Raw genomic sequence first — 20,824 nt, forward strand, 5'->3', positions numbered from 1 at the left:
TTATGGGGTTAATGTTTTATATATATATGATTCTTGGAAAAGAGACATGACTTAGTGCTTACAGGTATATTTCAGTTGTAATAGCTATCAGAATAAAAGTTATCCCCTACTTCATTACCCTTCCTCAACATATGTTTTCTCATAGTCTAAAAAATTTTCACCAAAGTGGTTGAAAGTTTTTTATATTTTTTGACAGTCTCACTATGTAGCCCTGGCTGTCCTGGAACTTGTTAGGTAAACCAAGCTCTGAACTCACACAGAACAAAGTTGTGTGCCACCATGCTCAACCATTCGTTTCCTTTTATTGTCATATCGAATCACCCACAGGACATATAGTTCTCATAGTTTTATCATTAGACATGAAGGTTGCACTGCATTTCTAAGCCTTTAAAAAAGAAGTATTTGTGTGTGTGTGTGTGTGTGTGTGTGTGTGTGTGTGTGTGTGTGTCGCAGGGTGGGGCATGTGCAGGTGCCTTTGGAGGCCAGGGGTGTCAGATCTCTTTGGAGCTGGAATTACACATGATTGTGAGATGCCTGACATGGGTGTTGAGACTGGAACTCATGTCCTCTGCAAGAGCAATACACACTCAACTGCAGAACCATCTTTCCAGCCCTGCTTTTGGCTTTTCTACATAAAACAAAACAAAACAAAACAACAACAACAAAGCAGCCCTTCCTTCAAAAGTCCTTGGTATTTATTATCTTAACATGCTTCCTAATGAAGCAGCCTGAGTCCCCTAACATGCTGTTACCCTCCTGGTTAACAGCACATCCTGGAGGTTAGTTGTACTGACCCTGACACTGGGCAGAGTCCGGGCAACTAATGTCAACAAGCCTAGGCCTCTGTGAGAGAAAACACTGGCCCTTCATCTTGTACTGTGTGTTCTGACCTGGGAGCAGTAGATAAGTAGTTTCCATCCCAAGGACAAGGGCTTCTGTGTTCTGGAGGAGACGGCCACGTCCTGGAAGGGCAGCTGTTTTCCAGGAGCCAGAAAACACAGCATACAGGTCCCAATGATAAACTGTTGATTTGTCTTTTAGAGGAAATCCCTTAGTGAGCTTTCCTCTGAAGGCAGCCACAGATCAGCACACCTGGAGCATTCCATCCCGCCCCTGAGCCAGGGCATGCCCTGGCAAGAAAGTTCTATTTAAAGATGAATGACCGAGATCGGATGGTGCCTTCTTCTTGATTCAGCTGTTTTCTTATTTTTGACTGCAATAAAGCACAGGGGTATCTATTATTCCATTGTTTTAAGATAATAACCCTGAAATAATAAAGGAAAACATGCTAATTAGGGCCAGGAAATGCTAAATTAATTACCATGCCCCCATACCTAAGTTTTAAAAAAAATTTATGTGTATAAGTGTGTTGCCTGCATGTAGGTAGGTGCATCCATGTCATGCAGTGCCCTTGGTGGTCAGAAGAGGGCATCAGATCCCCTGGAACTGGAGTTATAGACAATTGTTAGCCACCATGTAGGTGGTGGGAACTGAACCCCGATCCTCTGCAAGAGCAGCCAGTGCTCTTAACTGCTGAGTCATCTCTCCAGCCCCTAAAACTTTTTTAATTAATTAATTCTTTTATTTTATGGGTATGAGTGTCTCGCCTCCATGTATGTAAGTGTACCTCTGCATGCAGTGCCTTCAGAGGCCAGAAGAGGGTGTCAGATTCCCTGGAATTGGAGTTATAGATGGCTGTTAGCCACCATGTAAGTGCTGGGAACTGAACCCAGGTTCTCTGCAAGAGCAGTCAGTAATCTTAAGCACTGAGCCATCACTCCAGCCCACCCCACCTATTTTAATCTTTTTTAAAAAATAATTTCCTCATGAGACATTATAAAGCCATTGTCAAAACATGTACAAGTTGGGAATTGATCTAATACTTATAGGAAAGCACAAAATGCGATACTATTCAGTGACTCTAAAGGAAGACACCAATCCGAAAGTGTTGAACACATCATTAAGTAGACTAAGCAGGTGAAAACCACCAGACAATGGCTGGATTTTGTTTTTATAGATTTATTCACCCAAGGAGATACCTGAATGTTGTGTACATTTCAAATATTTTTGCTTTAATTTTTCTATTATGTGTCATTTAGGTAGCGATAAATATATAGAGCCAAAAATGAAGTCATTGGGGCTGGAGAGAAGACTTAGCAGTTAAGAGCACTAGTTGCTCTTACAAAGGACTCAGGTTCAGTTCCTAGCACCCACATGGCAGGTAACAACCATCCATAACTCCAGTGCCAGGGGATCCTATGCACTACTCCACCCTTCCCTTTTACAACTCTGTCTCTCCTTTCATGACCCCAAAGAGTGCACAGATTCTCCACAAGGCTGCAGACAGACCTTCCTTTGATTCTGGAGGATGCTCCAACTCAGTAGGAGTATGCTTGAAACCATCTACATGTTCTATTTCAAACTAGCACTCTGGGGACCGTCACAACTCACCAACTTCCATCGCAATATCCTGATCCATTCATCAGCTTCCACTCCTGTCTTTGCACAGAGATAAAATGTCCTGAATGGAAACACCAAGCTGAAGAAACAAAAGAGTGTGAGATACTTTGTGTGGTTGGTTGTATTCGTATTCTTTGAATATGAATGAGTGTTTCCAAGGGAAGGAAGAATTGATAAGAGCTCTGTAACTATAACAGCAGCTTAAAGAACTGCTATGAACAGAGCAATTCCTGCCAACTGCAGAAATGTCTAGGAAGTTGTAGGGTTGGTTGCATTATCACAGGCAAGATTTAGATTCTCTAAGGAGACTTTGAAGAACAAACAGCATGTGTAGAACACCCCCACTTCTTTTGTTGTGCATGTCTTGTGTAGAACATAATGTGTTTACTCAGCTGAGCTCCCCAGTGGTCCAGAGCCGGTGCTGTGGTGCAAAGGACAAGCCAAGCAGATAAGGGAGTTTGCTGAAAGAACTCAATTGTGCAAGCTGCTTTGAGGAGAGTAACTCTGCCTCCTGAAGACAGGTGGTTTTAACACACAGGACAGAAAAACCAGAGTAAAACTCTTTGACTAGTTATTCATCCATCTCTCACCATGAGTTAGTCTCTCTCAAAAAGAAATGAATTTTCTTTCTGGCACAAAAGACTTACTAGATATATGAAAATTCTTTATTTCACTGACTCTGATTATACAGTCAAAATCATTTGCATAATAAGGCCAATCCTAACTTGTGATCATTCTGTCTTTTCAATCAAGATTCAAATGCTAAAATGTTTTTCTGTCTTTATTTTTTCATAGCCTAGGTTGACCTCGAAGTATGTAGCAGAGGATGTCCTTGATCTCCTAATCCTTTTAACTTGAACTGAAATTCAGAAGCATTTCCACTACCCTGAAGCCCAAGCTGCATATCCTGTCACTGGTATGAACTAGCCAGGAGGCAGGTATCCCTGGGGTGGGTGTAAAACCTTGATGTGCGTGGACAGTGGTGGGAGGCTACTGCTGTTGTCCGCACAGCACACAATGGTGAGTATGAACTGCTTTCTGGAACTGTCATTTTTGGATACTCCCTGTGGGAGACATTGTGAGTTGCCCTCACAATTTTCCTCACAGGGAAATTTCCTTTTCCTCTTGCAAAGAGAACCCAGGCAAATAAACCCTAATTAAGCCAATTATGATTATAACTCTGTTGTGGCCAGTGAGTCAAGGGGAAGCCTTATGGGGGGTGGGGGTTTTCCTGGGAAACATGGTTTTCCTGTTAAAAAGGGACAGCTGTGGCTGGTACAGCTTCTTCATGCCTGTGAGAACACAAGGCCTGAACATAGCCCCTGGGATCTGAAAGAGCCAGAGAGGAAAGCCAAGAGACCTGTGGAGACTCTGGCTGGGGCCTTTGCAGAGGATCTGCCTGCCTGGTTATCATACAGCAGGTCTTAAAAAGATACCCATTGTTGGATTTTCTCAGGTATACTTATGAAATTATAGTTCTTAGATTATTTTTTATTGTGAGGAGATACAAGCTCAAGTCTTAGGGTAAAATGCCATGATATTTGCAACTTCTTTTCAATTGGTTCAGAAAAAAAAAATAAATGTAGTGATAAAGCAAATCTGGCAAGTTCTTAATGCATCTAGGTTAAAAGTATGAGTTCCTGCCTTTTAGTTTGTCTATGCTTAAAAATCTTTCAAATAAAAATTGGTGGACAATAAGACAAGCCTTCCTCTCTCAAGACACTACCTGGCTCAGCAAATTTTCATAGCCTACTGATCATACCAGAGCACAACACAATACAGATCAGCCATCACTGGAGTTGGCAGAATCATAATCAAAATTGGAGGAAAACCTCAAAGAAATAAGGTTGTCTAAGATGTGAATTGTGCACAGCCTGAACTCAGCCAGCCCATCCCTTTGTTGACGCTACTTTAAGTGAGGGATTTCAACCTATGTGGCTGAAAGCACTCTTAACATGTACGCCCTGTGTGAAGGCTGAGTCCATGCGGTTCAGGATTAAATGAGCACACCATATTAGGATACATAGCTTTTTATTGCTTAGCTTAAGAGACTTTAAAAAACATTTCCTTTATGAAAATCACTTACCAAAAGCAGTTTACCCTTTCCTGAGAATAATCAAATTGAACAGCCGAGCATTCTGTTAGATCTAGAATTCGAATTGGTTCTGGTGACTGAAAAAAACAAGTCATACAATAAGCACAGAGGTGTGTCCATCACTTACCCTCTAGCAAGGTTGCTGCTGTGTGCAGCTGTCAAATTTCCTTCATTATGGCGGGTGATGGGAAAGTCTGACAAAAGGAGGCACATGCTGGGGGTTTGGGAAGCAGCCTTTCTCAGACTGAGCATTAAGAAGACATCTCCTTTGTTAATTTACATCACATGGAGATAGACTTTAACACGTGGAAGGGAGTAACATTTTTCTCTCATCCTTTTAAAACATCTACATTTGCACGAAGTTTGTATAAGGAAAGGAAAAAGGAAGGAAATAATTTTATATTGGCATAAAAATATGAACCTGGGCAATGGATATGTTTTTAATAGAAGGAGAAATTGCTTCTCAGAAGCAGTTAATAGAGTGTGGCAGAGGAAAAACTTCATTTCCCTAAACAGAAGGAATCCGTGGCCCTGTAGATCTACAGTTTAACTGGTTCAAGAAAGCTACTTTGCGGGGGGGGGGGGGACGGGACAAATCTTCTCTTTGGTCTTTTTGAGACAGGGTCTCCCTGTAGCCACAGCTGGCCTGGAACTATGTAAACCAGGCTGGCCTTGATCTCACAGAGATCCACTTGCCTCTGCCTCCCAAGTGCTGGGATTAAAAGAATGTGCCACCATATGCGGCATTATCTTTCTTTAAAAAGAAGCAGCTGCAGATCAGGAATCAAGAGCTTAGGCCAGCAAGACGGCTCAGTAGGTAGAGGTCCTTGCGGCCAAGCCTGATACCCTGAGTCTGATGCCCGGGAACAACATGATGGAAGGAGAGAACCAACTCCCACAAGTTGTTCTCTGACCTCCATGCAAGTGCCTTGACACCTGGATTTCCCCCCACCCCAAATAAAGAAATAAATGTAATTTAAAAAGAGCTCATGTCTCCAGATATTTATTGCTTCTGGTGAACATAGGGAGGATGCCAGGGAACTTATTTCTAAGGGGAAAGTGTATTGTCATCTCTCTCTCACCATCTGGTCTTTGAAATATTTCAGTTCATTCCTTTGCAAAGTGAACCATCTTGTTTTCCAGGTCTGAGAAAAAATAAAACAATAGAACTTAGGTTTTAGATACAGAAATGCAATATCTGAACCTGACAATTTACTGGCATTTTTAAAGTATGTAAAAGATCAGAACACATAGGCCTAAAAATATTCTTGTGTGTGCTTCAGAAAAATTTCAAAATAGCTATAAACATTAAAATGAGTCTGCATTAAGCTCATGACAGAGATGCCATTAGTTCATTTAAATGAATAGAAGTGGCTGTGATCAATATACAAGGTGACTTATAACAAATTCCTTAAGTTTCTGTTTTACTAACTAATAAAAATACATATCAGTTTTGAGCATCTTCTGTGAACTATACCCTTTGAAGTTTATATACCTATTTATGTATGCCCTTGGAAATTTATTTAAATATAATTTATATTTACTTATGCATATTATATTCAACATTATTTATTGTTATTGTTATTATTTTATCTTAAAAATAAGCCTGTTGAAGTTTAGGAACCTTGGATCACATGACACTCTAAACACTATGTGAGGATTTTAGGACATCACAGAGAAAACGGTTCTGACTGTTATCACCTTCTTATATGCTGATAGAACCCTGATCTATCCTGGTGATAATGTATGCAGTTAAAAAGCAATCATTAAAACCGGGTGTAATGGTACATGCCTTTAATCCCAGCATTCAGGAGGCAGAGGCAGGCAGATCTCTGTGAGATCAAGGCCAGCCTGGTCTAAATAGTGAGCTCCAGGCCAGCTGGGGCTGGAGAGAGACCTGTCTCAAAAAGACAAAACAAAATTAAAAAAAAAAAAAACCCAAACAATAAAAGATTCAAGAATAAATATTCAGGCCAGGCATGGTGGTGCATGCCTGTAATCCTAACACTCAGGACATTAAGGAAAGAGGATTGCATGTTTGTGACCAGCCTGTGTTATAAGTGAGACCCTATCTGAAAATAAAATAATAATATAAACAAATCTGCTATGAATATGAATTTCCCCTATCTTCTGGGAGCACCCAGTATAGTAAGGATGTGAAAACCGGATGCTTAAGTTAGATTCAAGAGCCCAGTCCACAGGAGGGAGGGACTCTGACTCCTAAAACAGAGAAGAGCAGACACAATCCATGATGGTGGCCATGGCACACCAAAATGAGAAATAGAAGGACTTTAAAGGTAAAATTTCAGGGGGCAGGCTGTTAGGTACCCAGGACTTGTAAAGTACTGAATTGCATTTACTTTTGTGTTCTATAACAGTTTTGTTAACATCAGTGATGTGTGTTTGGCTGATCTTTAAGTAAACATTTTATAAAATTTTGATTATTTAAAAAAAAAGACTAGAAATGTTCAAGAGTTAATTTGCTACCTTTATCCTTAGTCTTTCCATTGAACAGATGACTTTTTTTTTTTAAAGTGTACTGTTGCAGGGCGTGGTGGCACACGCCTTTAATCCCAGCACTCGGGAGGCAGACGGATCTCTGTGAGTTCAAGGCCAGCCTGGTCTACATAGTGAGTTCCAGGATAGCTGGGGCTACAGGGAGACCCTGTCTCAAAAAGACCAAAAAACAAACAAACAAAAAAAGTATACTGTAGGTTATCCTTTAATCCCTGCACTCAGGAGGCAGAGGCAGATGGATCTCTGTGAGTTCAAGGCCGGCTTGGTCTACATAGTGAGATCCAAATCAGCTGGGGCTACAAGGAGAGCCTGTCCCCCCCCAAAAGAAAAAAAAGTCAAAGGTAGGTTACTCTTATGCAGGTCTTTGTCAAAGAATAATCTTCTTCTATTGGTTTTGTTTTAGAGGTTTCGTTTTGTTTTTGTCATTTTCCATATTTTTGACCAGTTATAAAAAAAAAAAACCACATTCTTGAAACAAGTAAATATAAGTGAGCCAAGATAAGTTGATGATTGTGCTTAAAAAAAACAAACCAACAACAGAAACTACTGAGATTGAGAAATGGGTCTGTCTGATGAGCTCTTTCTTGTGGCTGGCACAAGCAAAACCACACTTTCTTACCTTAACCAGGCCGCCCTGCTTGGTGAGGTAGCCTTCTTTGGTGCCCAGCTGCAAAAGAGAGAAGGCCAGAGTGAAGCCCAGAACTCTCAGAACACATTTGTTTCTGTTTTACTATTTTATTTTCTAGTGCTGGGGGTGGGACCTGTTCCCTCATGCAAAGGAGACACTTTACACCAAGCTACATGCCCATGCTCTGTCCTGTTTAATGAAGAACAAGTTGCCTCTGATCTTTAACTGATAGTGTTTGATTCTTCCTTTAGCACTTAAACGCTTCCATGTGCTTTGAGAGGCTGTTCACAACTGGATCATCTGATATATTTCATAGTAACAGGCAATGATGGAAAGACTCTAGTGATTCAAGTTGGCAATTGGAAACAGTAAACCACATTGTTTTGCTTATAAAAGGCAGTGTTGTTAGAGAGCACCATGTGAATGCCAGCTGCTTGCATTGTTGCAGGGGCACTAGTGCATAAACGCTCACGCGTACCTGTGACCAACGCCACGGTCGGCCCCCATATCCACCAGCTCTGCATCCTCTGATTCAACCAACCATGGACTGAAAACATTTGAAAAAAGTTGTGTGTACTGAACATGTTCCAATGTTTTTTCTTATCATCATTCCCTAAACAATCCATCCTGTCACCCATTTATATGTCATTTACATTGTATTAGGTATAAGTAATCTAGAGATCATTTTAAGTACATGGAAGGATGTGCAAAGTTTATATGCATACACTATGCCATTTTATATAAGGTTCTTGGGCATTTTAAGGATACTATTGATGTGGGGTCTTGGAACTATTTACCATAGATATTGATGGGTTAGCGCATTTGGGCCAGCGTATTAGGAAAGAAAAGGGTTTCTTTATTTCAGGACTTTGCAGTGTCTGTATTATTCTAATATGCTTTTTTTGAGTTTTAGGAGGGAGATAAGAACTATGAGGAACAGTGGAGAAACTGTGGAGAAGGCACTTCTAATTGCACAAATTTCTAAAGCAACTCAATTCCTAGGATGGTATTTTATTCTAATATGATCTCATAATATATCTTACATTAAAAAGAAAAAATGAATACACCAGAATGGGGAATGACTCGGTTGACATCAAGGTTCTTTTTATGGGCGTTTCCAGAGTACTTTTTCCTGGAATGAATTCTTCCTACCAAATGAAAAGAGGAACCACCACAGTACCAAGAATCAACATGAGAAACAGCATACGGCGACGTTTGGGATTTAAAGCAAGGATGAGACCCGTGGGCGGCCTGGCTGCGTTCCAAGCCCGAGGTGCTGGGGATGTGGAAGTGGAGTGGCCTGCCTGCGTTACGTAGTCCAGTCCAAGATGGCGGCCACCCCCAAAAAGAGGGCAGCTGCAGATGATACTTTAGAAGATCAACAAAAAATAAATTTGCATGGAACACGAGTAGACTAATGGAGCTTGAAGAAGAAATAGAAGTGACGTCAAAGAACTCCAGAGTTCAGAAGATGCTTGCGATGACATCATGCTTGCAGACAATGACTGCTTAAAGATTCCTTCAGAACTGGAGATGTTTTCAATAGCCACTTTCAAGAAACCCAAGACACACTAGAGAAGTCAAGAAAACTTTGCAGGAAGAAACTGACGCCTTGGAGTGCAGAGTGGCATCAATCCAGCGGGTATTAGCAGCTGGATTGCAAAATTTGGCAGCAACGTAAACTTTGAGGCAATAAAAGTTAAACATTTTATAATATTTTTAAAATTTGTTTAATAATCTTGAATATTGTTTTAAATGATAATTTCCCTTCTTCAAGTGACATAGAATGAAAACTTTCTTTTTAAAAAACTTTCATTAAGTAATGGAAACTTGCCTGTTTTCAGATGTCTTGCCTATTTTATACTTTTAAAAAGAGACAGTATTAATGTATGTATTTTGCATAATGATTATATCAATTTTAAGGGTGTTATGGCATGTTATTAAAATTGGTTAAACAGTTTAAAAAAATTAAAGAGGAGTTTTCCCAAGTGTCCACTTCGACAATGCTGATGGGTATTGCTGAATTTGACAACACAACATCAGTTTGATTTATTTTGATGTTAAAGAAATTAAACCAAATGAAGTATGAAAACTAAGAAAATTCATCATTTTGGGTTGTTGTAGGTTAATGTCTATGGGAGAAATTACTAAAGGGAAATTGTTATATGAATGATCCTAATAGATTTATTCACTGAAATAAGCTATCCACCCAGTCTTACTTCTACCTAATATACTGTAAGTCTAGTATTTGCTATGTCTTTTAAGTAACTTTTTTGTTACAGGCTCTCACCATGTATCCCTAACTGACTTAGAACTCAATGTGTAGACTGCCTTGAACTCACAGAAATCGGCCTGCCTCTGCATCCCAACTGCTGGATTTGAAGGTGTGCACCACCACCCCTGGCTCTTTCGTTACGGTTTTGATAAGCGGAAGACTGAAGATGAAAGCTGAGGACATTAGTTTTATCCAGGGTCTCAGGATATAAGAACTGAAGTCATTATACGGTAGACTTATCCTAAAACACATTTGCTCTGTAACAGGGACGGTGTTTAGAGCAGCCACAGGTTAGAAACAACGTAAATGTTTATAACTAAAGGATTAGCCGTGCTGCCTTCCTCCTTGTTTGCTATAAATGTCAAGTCATCGGGTGGGTGAAGCAAACAGGTCTCAGCTAGTGAGGGTGGGGCATTTGTACACCTTAGCACTGGGTGGCAGAGTCCAAGCAGGTAACAGGGGCCTCTATGTGGAGGTGATGCTATCTGTGGCAGTAGCTTGGGGTAGTGCACTAAAGCCTGGAAGAGCGAGGGATTCTTCAACAATGGTTGGAGGTGGCAACCAAGGCAGGTTCACAGAGGTGTGAGGTAAGGTAACTGAGCATCTGCAGTAAGGGTAGGGTGGCGGTGGTCTGAAACTGAGCTTCGGTGAGCAGGGAGTCAGAGTAGGAGAACAGACAGCAAGAGCAACTGGACTTTGCTTACATTCTGCTGATCATTGTACTCTACTGTGATGGGACCCATCTTCCTCACTGTGAGAGAAGGGTGCCAATGAAAAGGTGAAAAACTTGGGGCCGAACTGATGGCTCAGCAGTTAAGAACACTGAATGTTCTTGCAGAAGACCTGGGTTTGAATCCCAGCACCCATATGGCAGCTAACAACTGTCCATAACTCCAGTTCTGGGGGATCCAATAGCCTCTTTTGTCTTCCGTGGGCATTGCACAACATGGGTGTGCTTACCTACATGCAGGCAATACACTCATACACATAAAAAAATAAAAATAATAAATAAAATATTTTTTAAAAAGAAAAGATGAAAAACTTGAATGAGCCTTGTGGCTTGGATAAGGATTACAGTTATTGCTGTGCCCCCATGGAGGGACAAAGTGGTGGGTGGACAGATGGACAGATTGATATAGACATGGCATAATGCTGTAGATATATGTGCCAATGTACATATATTTTCCTTATCCCTGAGTAGGTAGAAGGGTGACGTTTCAACAAAAATAGGTGTTCATTACTCAGATACTGATTTGTGAAGTATCACTTAATAGACAAAGAAGAACAAAGTTTTTGAAAAACAGTTGATTCTAGAGATGAACAGGAAGAAAGCATGTGGTAAGTCTGGAACACCCTGCTATATTAGAAAGAAGGTTATTGAAGCACCAGGAGCCCATGCAGACACAGAAACCACCATGAAAGGACGCTTACCAGATCCAGGAAAATTTGAAAGAAAAATAAATCATGGTAGTTGTGGTTATAACCCATTGATACAAAAAATATTGGATAAAAGTAAAATAAGCCAGGCGTGGTGGCACATGCCTTTAATCCCAGTACTTGAGAGGCAGAGGCAGGTGGATCTCTGTGAGTTCAAGGCCAGCCTGGTCTACATAGTGAGTTCCAGGCCAGCTGGGGCTACAGGGAGACGCTATCTCAAAAAGACCAAAATAAAGAAAAAAAAATAGTGGAAAATAAAAACATTTTCCTTATTGTCAAATAACAGCCAATAAGCATAAAAGGGGTAAGAGAATAAGAAGCCATTTGCAATAATCACAGTTATGATTAAGATAGCCAATAAACACCAATTGATGGATACAATTTTAATGAGAAACAGCATATTCACATGGCCACCAATAGCCTTCCAGAAGCCTTTATTAATAACAAAAAGTGAAGAATTCCTAAGTGAAGAAACCTTTCGATAATGCTTAAGTGATTAAACTTAAGTGATCTTCCTGGGACAAACTGCAATCTGGTCAGTCTGAGAGGAGGCCTTTGAAGTGCTGAGAGGCCCTCATGATGTTTCTACTAAACCACAAACCCAGATCTAATCATGACTCAATGACAGACAGACCAAAATGAGGAATAGTCACAAAATGATTGACCTTTAATTTTCATAAACAGGAGAGAGGCAAACTCAAGGAAAAACCAGGTGTGTTCTGGAAGGAAGGATACTCAAGAGACAGGACAAGTAGCACGCCTTACACCTAGGACAGGCTCTTGGTGCTCTACAGCAACTTAGAGGGGACAGACACACTGGGGAAACTTGGCTGAGATCAGTGGATAAATTGTTGCTAACTTCCTAATTCAAACAGCTCTGTATGGTCACATAGGCAAGTGGACTTGTTTGTAGGACACGCACACTGAAACATTTAGAATTTCGGGCATCCTGTAGGCAGTTTACCCTGAAATGGCTAAGGAAAAGCCAAGCTCCCTGAACTACTGCATTTGCTCTGGAAACTTGTTAGTCCTTGAAACTCCTTAAGGGAATTCCTGCCTCAGGGACTTTCTGCCTGCTGCTTCTTGATAGGAACCCTTCCTTCCTTCCTTCCTTCCTTCCTTCCATTTATCTTTTACAAATTCATGTATGTATATAATGCATTTTCTCTTTCCTTTGAGTGACATTTCTGTTCAAATATTATTTGCTCAGAGAGGCCTCTTTTTCTTCCCCTAACCCTGCTTGGCATTATAATAAGTTGATTTCTGTTTGTGGCCTGCACTAAAATGGGAACTCAATAAGGATGAGTCTTTACCTAATTTACTACCAAACTCACAGTATGTAATTCTGGGAATATGGTAGGCACTTAAAAAAGTTTGCTTAATAAATGAATTAATTATATTGACTTTTACCTCAAGAACCTAATGCTTTCATGCTTACAATGCATAAATACCAATTTCCCGAAATGCAGTGACAAAGGATGCTAAAAAGATTTTACACAAGCACTTACATTTTGGGGAAGTGGTATAACTTTCATTTTTACTTCATGCAAGCCCCCTCCCCCATAAGAATGATGTAACTCTCTCCATAAACAGGGCTCACGCAAGAACTGAATCTCAAAATCTTTCAGAGGTGCTACAGAACTCTGAAAACCATCAGAGCTCTTAAGTGGGAGACAGAGGTGACAAACCAGGTGGCTATTTGGGACAACTAGTAAACTGAGAATCCTCCTGCTCAGCAGGGGACAAGTATTCCAATCAGACCAGAGCTAGTCCCTCAGCCATGTCAGTCCGGCCACCCAGGGTCTGTAAGCGAACAGTGATGAGAGATTTCAGAACGCATTAGAACGCCTTTGTAGGTTTTCCGTTGGTGGTAGTGGCATTTTTACATAACAGACTTCATGACCATCTCACTGTACTGTACATTCATTGTCAACCAAGCACTCACCATTATTTTAAAATTCCATTAATCAGAACCCTTCTGTGTTACAGTATTTCCGTACTTGGACAGGTGAGTTATCCGATACCTGGAGCGAGCGGCAAATGAAATAGCAAGGCTTCCAGAATTTGGTCTAAAGAGGCCCAGTCCTACCTGCTAAGACCAGTCCAACAGATTGGCTGACTCTTACTGTACATAAAGGATACACGTAGGAAGACGTGGTTCCACTGACCATGAATGTAGATATTTAGAAGTCTAACCAAGGAGAATGTGACTGAATTGAGAGTTGATGTGGTAAGAGATGCTACAGTGATTGGTGGAGCACAAAGAATGGGGAAAGAGGAAATTACGAGGGGATTGGCTGGCTGGAAGACAAGAACGGAGTAGAAGGAAGGTCTGCTTTGATCTTTTGTCTTTTCTGACTTTGGAATATTTATCACTTTCCATTCCTAAATTTCCCTAGCTCTGAGGTTGGATGCTTCCTCTCCCCAGTTCTAACAAAATCAAAATATCTTTTTAAACCAATTTCCAGGTTGCTTTTTTTTTTTTTTTTTTTTTAAAAGAGATGTGGCATAGTAAAAATGTAAGGCATGCCGTAACTAGTCCAGGCTACAAAACGACCAAAGCAAGCTGTGATTCCTGCCTTTCCCCATGTCAGGCCGGTGGGGGGAGAGACAGGTGTGGCAGCATTTGTCCGTGGTGGGACGAGCACAGGATAAAGGTGAACAGTGTGCTCTGCAGCACAGAAGAGCAGCATTTGCAAAGAAGCGGTTGCAACCATAGCAGGTTCCTGCAGGATTCTGACTGGATGCTTGACTGGGCAGGTGGTCAGTGGGTAGCAATGGTGTTGGTAACGCTTCAGATATCAGGAGTGAAGCAGGGACTCACAGACGTACATGCTGCGAGGCAGGCTCCACTGAGTACAGGAGGAACATGAGATGAGTCAGAGGTAAGCAGGGTACAGATGGGCCAAGAAGACTGTGGGAGCCACCAAAGGACGCCGGGAGGCCAAGCATAAATCTGATTTTACCCCTTCCTCCCTCTCTCCTTCCCTACCTCCTTACCTTCGTTTCTTCCTCCTTCCTTCCCTTTCTTCTTCCCATCCCCTCTTCCTCTTCTTCCTTTTTGTGGTATGTGTTGTGCTGTGCTGGGTGTATGTGCACGTACACGTGCACATGCATTCGTGTGTGTGAGTACAGGTGCACACATGCCACAGCATGCATATGGAGTCAGAGGACAGTCTTGAGTGTTGGTTTTTGCCTTCCTCCTTATTTGAGACAGGGTCACTTGTTTGCCACTACATATTCCAGGCTAGCTGGCCTGGGAGCTTCCAGAGACTCTCCTGTCTCTGCCTCCCATCTTATCACAGGGAACACAGATGCATGAGCTACTGCATCCCCCATGTCATGTAGCTTCTGATGTGAACTTGGGCTATCAGGCTTGTATAAATAGTGCTCAACCCTCTGAGTCATCTTCCTGGCCTTCCTTCTTTTTTATTGACAGTGTCTGGCTACACAACCTTGGCAGCCTCAAAGTTAGCTTCTCTAGTGTTGGGATTACCAGGCTGCACCATCACTCCCGGCGTGGTAAATTTAAGAAAGACTTCTTTGGTGTCAGACTAGAACAAAGTGCCTGTGAGATGAGAAGATCCAATCTCATCCATGGTTGGTAGCTCAAGAACTGCCAGTGATTATTTTTCGGGTGTAGAATTAGTTCTGGATGCTTCAGTTGGGCATTATAGTTTTTATCGAATTCTGGATTCCTCATACTGGAAGTACTGAGCTCTCCAGGAAGAGACAGCAAGTAGAGGAGGAGGAGCCCAAGAATGGGAGAGACAGGGGTCAGGAGGAGTCTGTAGGCTCACAGTTCACAAGCACACAGACGTCCACTCTGGGAGGAGTTCTAGTTAACGCAAATGGAACAGGAGCTCATGTTGCAAAGCAGTGTGGATGTTTCTGTAAGTGGGCATCAGTCAGTGAGTGCCCTGAGTTTTACGGTAAAGCTGGAGAAGACTTTTCTTTCATGGATAGTTGACATGCAAAGAAACTGGTTTTCTCAATTTTAAGCAGCTTGTCAAATAACTGTTTGGTCAACTAGGTGGCCACATCTCACTCCTTCTACTGTGGGCTCATTTGGCCATCTCAAGACAGACATTTCAGTGCCATTTTCTATGTTTTTGAGATCTTCTGATAACTAAGATGTGTGTGCATTTATGTGTGAGCACACACATGTGGATGTTTAGTGAGGATCAAACTCAGGGTGCTACAGTACCAGGCAAGTACTCTAACACAGATCTACGCTCAGCCAAAGAATGGTGGGTTTTTTAAAAAATTTGTTTAGTTTTTATCTGTCTTGAACCAGATGAACTAACTGAGTCATGGCCTTTCCACAAACACCTTCTACCATGGCCTTCAAATTTCCAAGTTTTAGATCTCCAGCTAGAATGCTATTTTTTCTTTGTTTATTTGCTTGCTTTTTGAGACGGCGCTGCTGTGTAGCCCTGGCTGACCTGGAACTCTCTATTTAGCCCTAACCCCCAAGTCATCTCTGCAGCCCTGTGCCCAGGGTGGTTTTGAACTCACAGCAATTCTCATGTCTCAGCCTTCCAAGTGCTGGGGTTACAGGTGTGTGTCACTGTGCCTGGATCTAAGCGTGAGTGTTTATGTGAACGAATTTTGGACTTTAATTCTTACTGCACCACATGGTGCAGTAAAAGAGCTGTGGTGAGCTTGGTGGTCACTTACAGAAGGTGCAGTGGGCACAAGGTCATCCTCTGTTCTTCCTGTCTGCATTGCTGTGTGGACCCGGACGGATTCATAAATGGAAGGTTCTTCTACTTTCCTTGGATAGGGATGTTTCAAAACAATCAGAGTGCCTGAATGAGGACAGAAATACGTATTATCCAATGTGATCTCTGGGAGAAGAGCCAAATGCTGGCTAGGTGACTGACTGGATTGTAAAGACCCCTGCTTTTATTTTTTTATTAATATTTATTTATGTATTTGTGTGTGTGTGGACAGTCTACGTGTGTGGCACATGTGTGGATGTCAGAGGACAAGTTTTGGGGTCAGTTCTCTCCTTCCATCATGGGCTCTGGACATGATGAACTTAAACTTAGATCATCAGGCTTGCATAGCAAGCACTTTTACCCGTTGAGCCATCTCACTGGCCCATCTTGTTTTTACACACATGCACTTGTTTATCTCCACAGCACTCACAGAGGACCAACTGCACACCAGGCACATACTTTGGATGCAGAGACATGCAGCGGGATTTAGAAGAGTAATGAACATAGCCATTTAAATGAACCCAGTGATGAGACCTCTGGACTAATGGGGACAAAATGGGATGTTGGCACCTGAGGAGACTGAACAAGCTTTTGTAGGATATTCTGAAAAAAAAAAAAATCCCACAATGGGATTCACACTTGATCTAGATCTTAAGTGATAACTAGAAAACTTAATGAAGGCACAGAAACAAAGCTGACTGCACCAGAGCACAGGGAGATCTATTCCAATACCCTATTTCTTACCAGCTTCAAAACAAGCTTGTAGCAAATCAGTGGATCTCAAAGAAGTGGACTCCCAGCCCTCTCCCCACAGTCTCCTGTCATTAACTAAGTGAACTAGAGGAAGCCTTGGCTTGTCTTGGATGAGCGTGGCAGGAACAGCCTGAGACTCATTTGTAATTGCTTCCACCTCCACTGGAAGGAGGGTCAGGCAGAAAAGGGGTTCAACCCAGAAAAGTGGGGCCTGGGAAGTTCTGAGGCTCAGAGAACTTCTGACTCGACACTTCTGACATTCCCCCTTCTGCAATCTTCCCTCAGTGGATCAGTCAATCAGAAACTAGAAACAGTACAAAGAGCCTGGAAGGTTTTTTTTTCTCACTTGCTCTGGCTTCTTGCTAGATTTGGGGCAGGAGGGGCAGGGGAGGTGCTAGAGATGGAACCCAGGGTCTTAGAAATGCTAAGCACAAGCTCCTCTACTGAGCCATACCCTTAGTCTGCTTCTTGCTTTTTATTTCACAAAAGTCTTTTTTATAGCAGGTCTATCCAGGACTGTATTTGATGTGGAGGAGACTTAAGTAATTCAGTCATTCAATCAAGATTTTCATTGCTCTGCTCGTGCCAAGTACTTGTGCTGACTGAGGACAGCACAGCAAACTAGGGTGCCTGCTTTTATTAAGTTTACATGGTAGACTGGGGGGAGGGACAGAAAAACTAGAACAATAAAATTCACAAGCAAAAGGTTATGAACAAAAGAATAAAGCCAGGCAAAGGAACAGTGGGTTGGGAGGGGAGTGTCAGTCTTCACTGGTAGTCATCTTTGAAAAGACAATTTGAAAGACTACAGAAAGCACAGACATGAACTGGGGCAAAAGAGGAACAATAGTGACAGAAAAATATCTCCTTGGTGGCTCAAGAGCCCTGAATGTTAATGGTAACTGTAAATGTTTTCTAATACATGTCTGACTGCCAAATCAAGACAGTGGCTCCTGATATCTTGGCCCAGATAATGTGCCACAAAAGCCAAGAAGAAAAGGCCTGTTGAGAGAGGAGGAAAAGGGTCTCTGACACATCCTTAGGAAGAATGAGAGCCCAACCTCTCTCTGTGTGTCCCATTCACACCAGTAGCATTGAGCTCACAATGAAAAACGGCTGGACTGTTACCAGAGGTCCCAGCCCCGCTCCTGCACATTGTCTGTGTTCTCTTTTGTCACCACAACCTTCCTGAGAATGTATCAGTCATACTGGGAGCAGGAGTCAGAGTGAAAGCAGAGGTATCTGAATCAAGAGCAGCCGTTGAGCAGGCTCAGAGGCCAGGCCAACGCTCTCTCCACGCAGATGGTGCAGAGCTCAGGGCTGGCTTCGATATGTCCCACCCCAACGAACACCTCCAGTGGTGTGCTGGGCATCATGGAAAGAGCCCTGGACCCACCAGCAGAGACTAAGCTGGATCACTCCCATTGAGCCTCGGAACCTGTTGGTCTTGTGTAACCATTCTGTGCTTCTGTTGGACCTCTGACTGATGCGAACAGCTATACTTCCTTCACAAGGTGGAGCTAAGTACCAGACAGAAGGTGTTTGTGGAAAGATACTATTCTTTGGTATACAGCATTTTAAAACATAAAGTGAAATTCCACTGATTGCATCTTTGCATGCTTGGATTTTAATTTTTTTTAAAAAAGATTTATAGGTGCATGTGTGTGTCTGTGTGTGTTTTTACACGTGCACACATGTGCCATGGCATACGTGTGGAGGTCAGAGGGCAGCTTTCAGGAATTGGTTCTCTCCACCGTGTGGTCCCAGGAACTAAAGGCAGGTTGTCAGGCTTGGCACCAAGTGCCTTTTCCTGCCGAGTCATCTCACCTGTCCTGGAACTTGGATTTTAAAATCTTAAGTTCACGATTCCCGGACTGTCATCTGCCCCCCAACCCCCGTGTCCTCCCACCGCTTTCTAGCTTTGTCTGCCCACACACTCCCATCCCCATTCTGAATGCCCCTCTGGGGTGGCGGAGACAAGGGGGTGCCTTCAGGGGAACCGTGTCCCACGCAGAGGAGGCGCGGCATGGTGGGAGGAGCGTCCACCATTGCTGTTTTCTGTGCGTGGTTTGCGGAAAAAATCAGCACAACAGTGTGAAGAGATCTATTGCAAGTCCCATTCCAGAAAAAAGAATGGACCAAAAGGTTATAGACGGCCAGGGATCTGGCATGTTCACCACAGGCCAAGGTGAGACGCAGGGCAGCAAGCCAGAGCGTGCTCAACCTCACAGACCTACAACAAATCAAATACTTCTGAATTTGCTCAGAAATGAAGAGGTGCTGAGAAGTGTTCCAGATGAGGGGACTCCATATATGCTGCCGGGAAGCCCGGGCACAAAACCTGCTTCTGATGTGCCAAGTGTGGGAACTCTGACTGAGAAAGAAGGTGAGATCTATTATAAAGGATGCTGTGCAAGGAACTCTGGGCCCAAGGGATCTGGCAATGGTGAAGGAGCAGGAGTCTTCACGCTTGCTCAGTAAAGGTATGAACCCAGAACTAAGCATCACACACTGAGAATCTGACTTTACGATACTAAAGTTCTGTGAAACCAACAGCACCAAGGACTGTGGTCACCCTCTACCTGCACAGGCTAACTTGGAAAAGACAACACTGCAATCTGTCCCTTTATTCACTAGCATTTTGAAAAGCATATCTTGAAAAGCATTTCAGTTTGAAAAAAACTTAAGTTCATAGGGCTAGAGAGGTGGCTCAAGAGTTAAGAGCACTGGCTGCTCTTGCAGAGGACTTAGGTTTGGTTCCCAGCATTCACATGGCAACTAACAGCTGTCTGTAACTCCAGTTTCAGGGATCTGATGCCCTCTTCTGGCCTCTCTGGGCCCAGCATGATAGGGGTGCACTTACATACATGCAGGCAAAGCACTCATACATATGAAATAAAAATACATACATGCATAAATACCTTAAGTTGAAAAAGAACCAGATGCAATATTCTGCTAGGAATAAAGGTAGTGGTCATTTAGTAATGACTACACTAACTACACTCTGAGATAGACCAAAGCTTGTGGTCTATCTGACAGCCAGAGGAGGAGAGGACATCTGACAGCCAGAGGAGGAGAGGAGAGCTCACAGATCAGAAACATTTTCAAACTTTACATATGATCTTCAGAATTAATGCTTGTTTTTCTACAATATTCTATATACCTGATATAAAAATGATGCTTGATTACTATTTATAGACAAAAGTCTCATGTAGCACACGCTGGCCTTGAACTTGCTTTGAGGTTGAGGCTAGCCTGGAGCTTCTGATCCTCCTGCCCCAACCTGCTGGAATAATAGGGATACACTACCACACACAACTTCCAATGTGTATTTCCAAGTCCTTGAGTCTCTTCAGAGTAAGTATGGTCAAATTTGTCTTTGTATCCCCATACCAGATGGTGAGTGGATGAACGCTACAGTAACTCAGGCTTAAGTCAAGGAACAGCCGGAGATGAGCCAGTTTTCCAGGTACACAACTACTCTGTCCTGAGGCCAGGGCAGGGCAACTTTAGAAATGGCTTTTAAAATCTGTTGGAAAGGGGAACCCCAAATCTGTTTTAAAACCTTCTAAAGTTTAACTCAACAAGGGAAATAGTATTGAGTCAAGTAGGAAAGCAGAATTGACGACAGTCTAATTTTAGCCAGCAAAACTGTGCAAAGAACAGAATGTAGAACTAATTACAAGTGGTAATTTGTGCTGATGAAACTCTGGTTGGGGGGTGGTGGTGCTAGAGAGCTGGCTTAGCCATTAAGAGTCCTTGCTACTCTTGCAGAGGACCTGGGTTCCTTTCCTAGCACCTACGTGGAAGCTAACAATCATCCCTAACTCCAGTTCTAGGAGAGCCAGTACCTTCTTCTGTATTTCACAGGATTCAGGTATGCGGTACATTTACATAGACACAGGCAAAACACTCATCGCATAAAATAAAAATAA

General features: G+C 42.4%; 1 protein-coding gene and 2 pseudogenes across 3 annotated transcripts in view; 2 read left to right on the top strand and 1 right to left on the bottom strand.

The window, feature by feature from the left end:
• Window positions 1-553: 553 nt before the first annotated feature.
• Window positions 554-20,824, bottom strand: part of Dapp1 (dual adaptor of phosphotyrosine and 3-phosphoinositides 1) — a 54,772-nt gene continuing 34,501 nt past the window's right edge. For all 3 annotated transcript variants that reach the window (XM_029560253.1, XM_029560254.1, XM_008826169.3), the window contains 6 exons: window positions 16,093-16,223; window positions 7,692-7,739; window positions 5,638-5,700; window positions 4,547-4,632; window positions 2,452-2,539; window positions 554-1,213 (listed from right to left, as the gene is read on the bottom strand). In XM_029560253.1, the coding sequence (XP_029416113.1) occupies window positions 1,145-1,213; window positions 2,452-2,539; window positions 4,547-4,632; window positions 5,638-5,700; window positions 7,692-7,739; window positions 16,093-16,223 (485 nt within the window). In that variant the 3' untranslated portion in view covers window positions 554-1,144. The remainder of the gene's footprint in view (window positions 1,214-2,451; window positions 2,540-4,546; window positions 4,633-5,637; window positions 5,701-7,691; window positions 7,740-16,092; window positions 16,224-20,824) is intronic.
• Window positions 7,748-9,729, top strand: LOC103728066 (annotated as a pseudogene).
• LOC103728067 lies at window positions 18,844-19,370 on the top strand (annotated as a pseudogene).

Source organism: Nannospalax galili, unplaced genomic scaffold, assembly GCF_000622305.1.
Source record: "Nannospalax galili isolate Female #2095 unplaced genomic scaffold, S.galili_v1.0 scaffold189, whole genome shotgun sequence".
NCBI classification, from domain to species: domain Eukaryota; kingdom Metazoa; phylum Chordata; class Mammalia; order Rodentia; family Spalacidae; genus Nannospalax; species Nannospalax galili.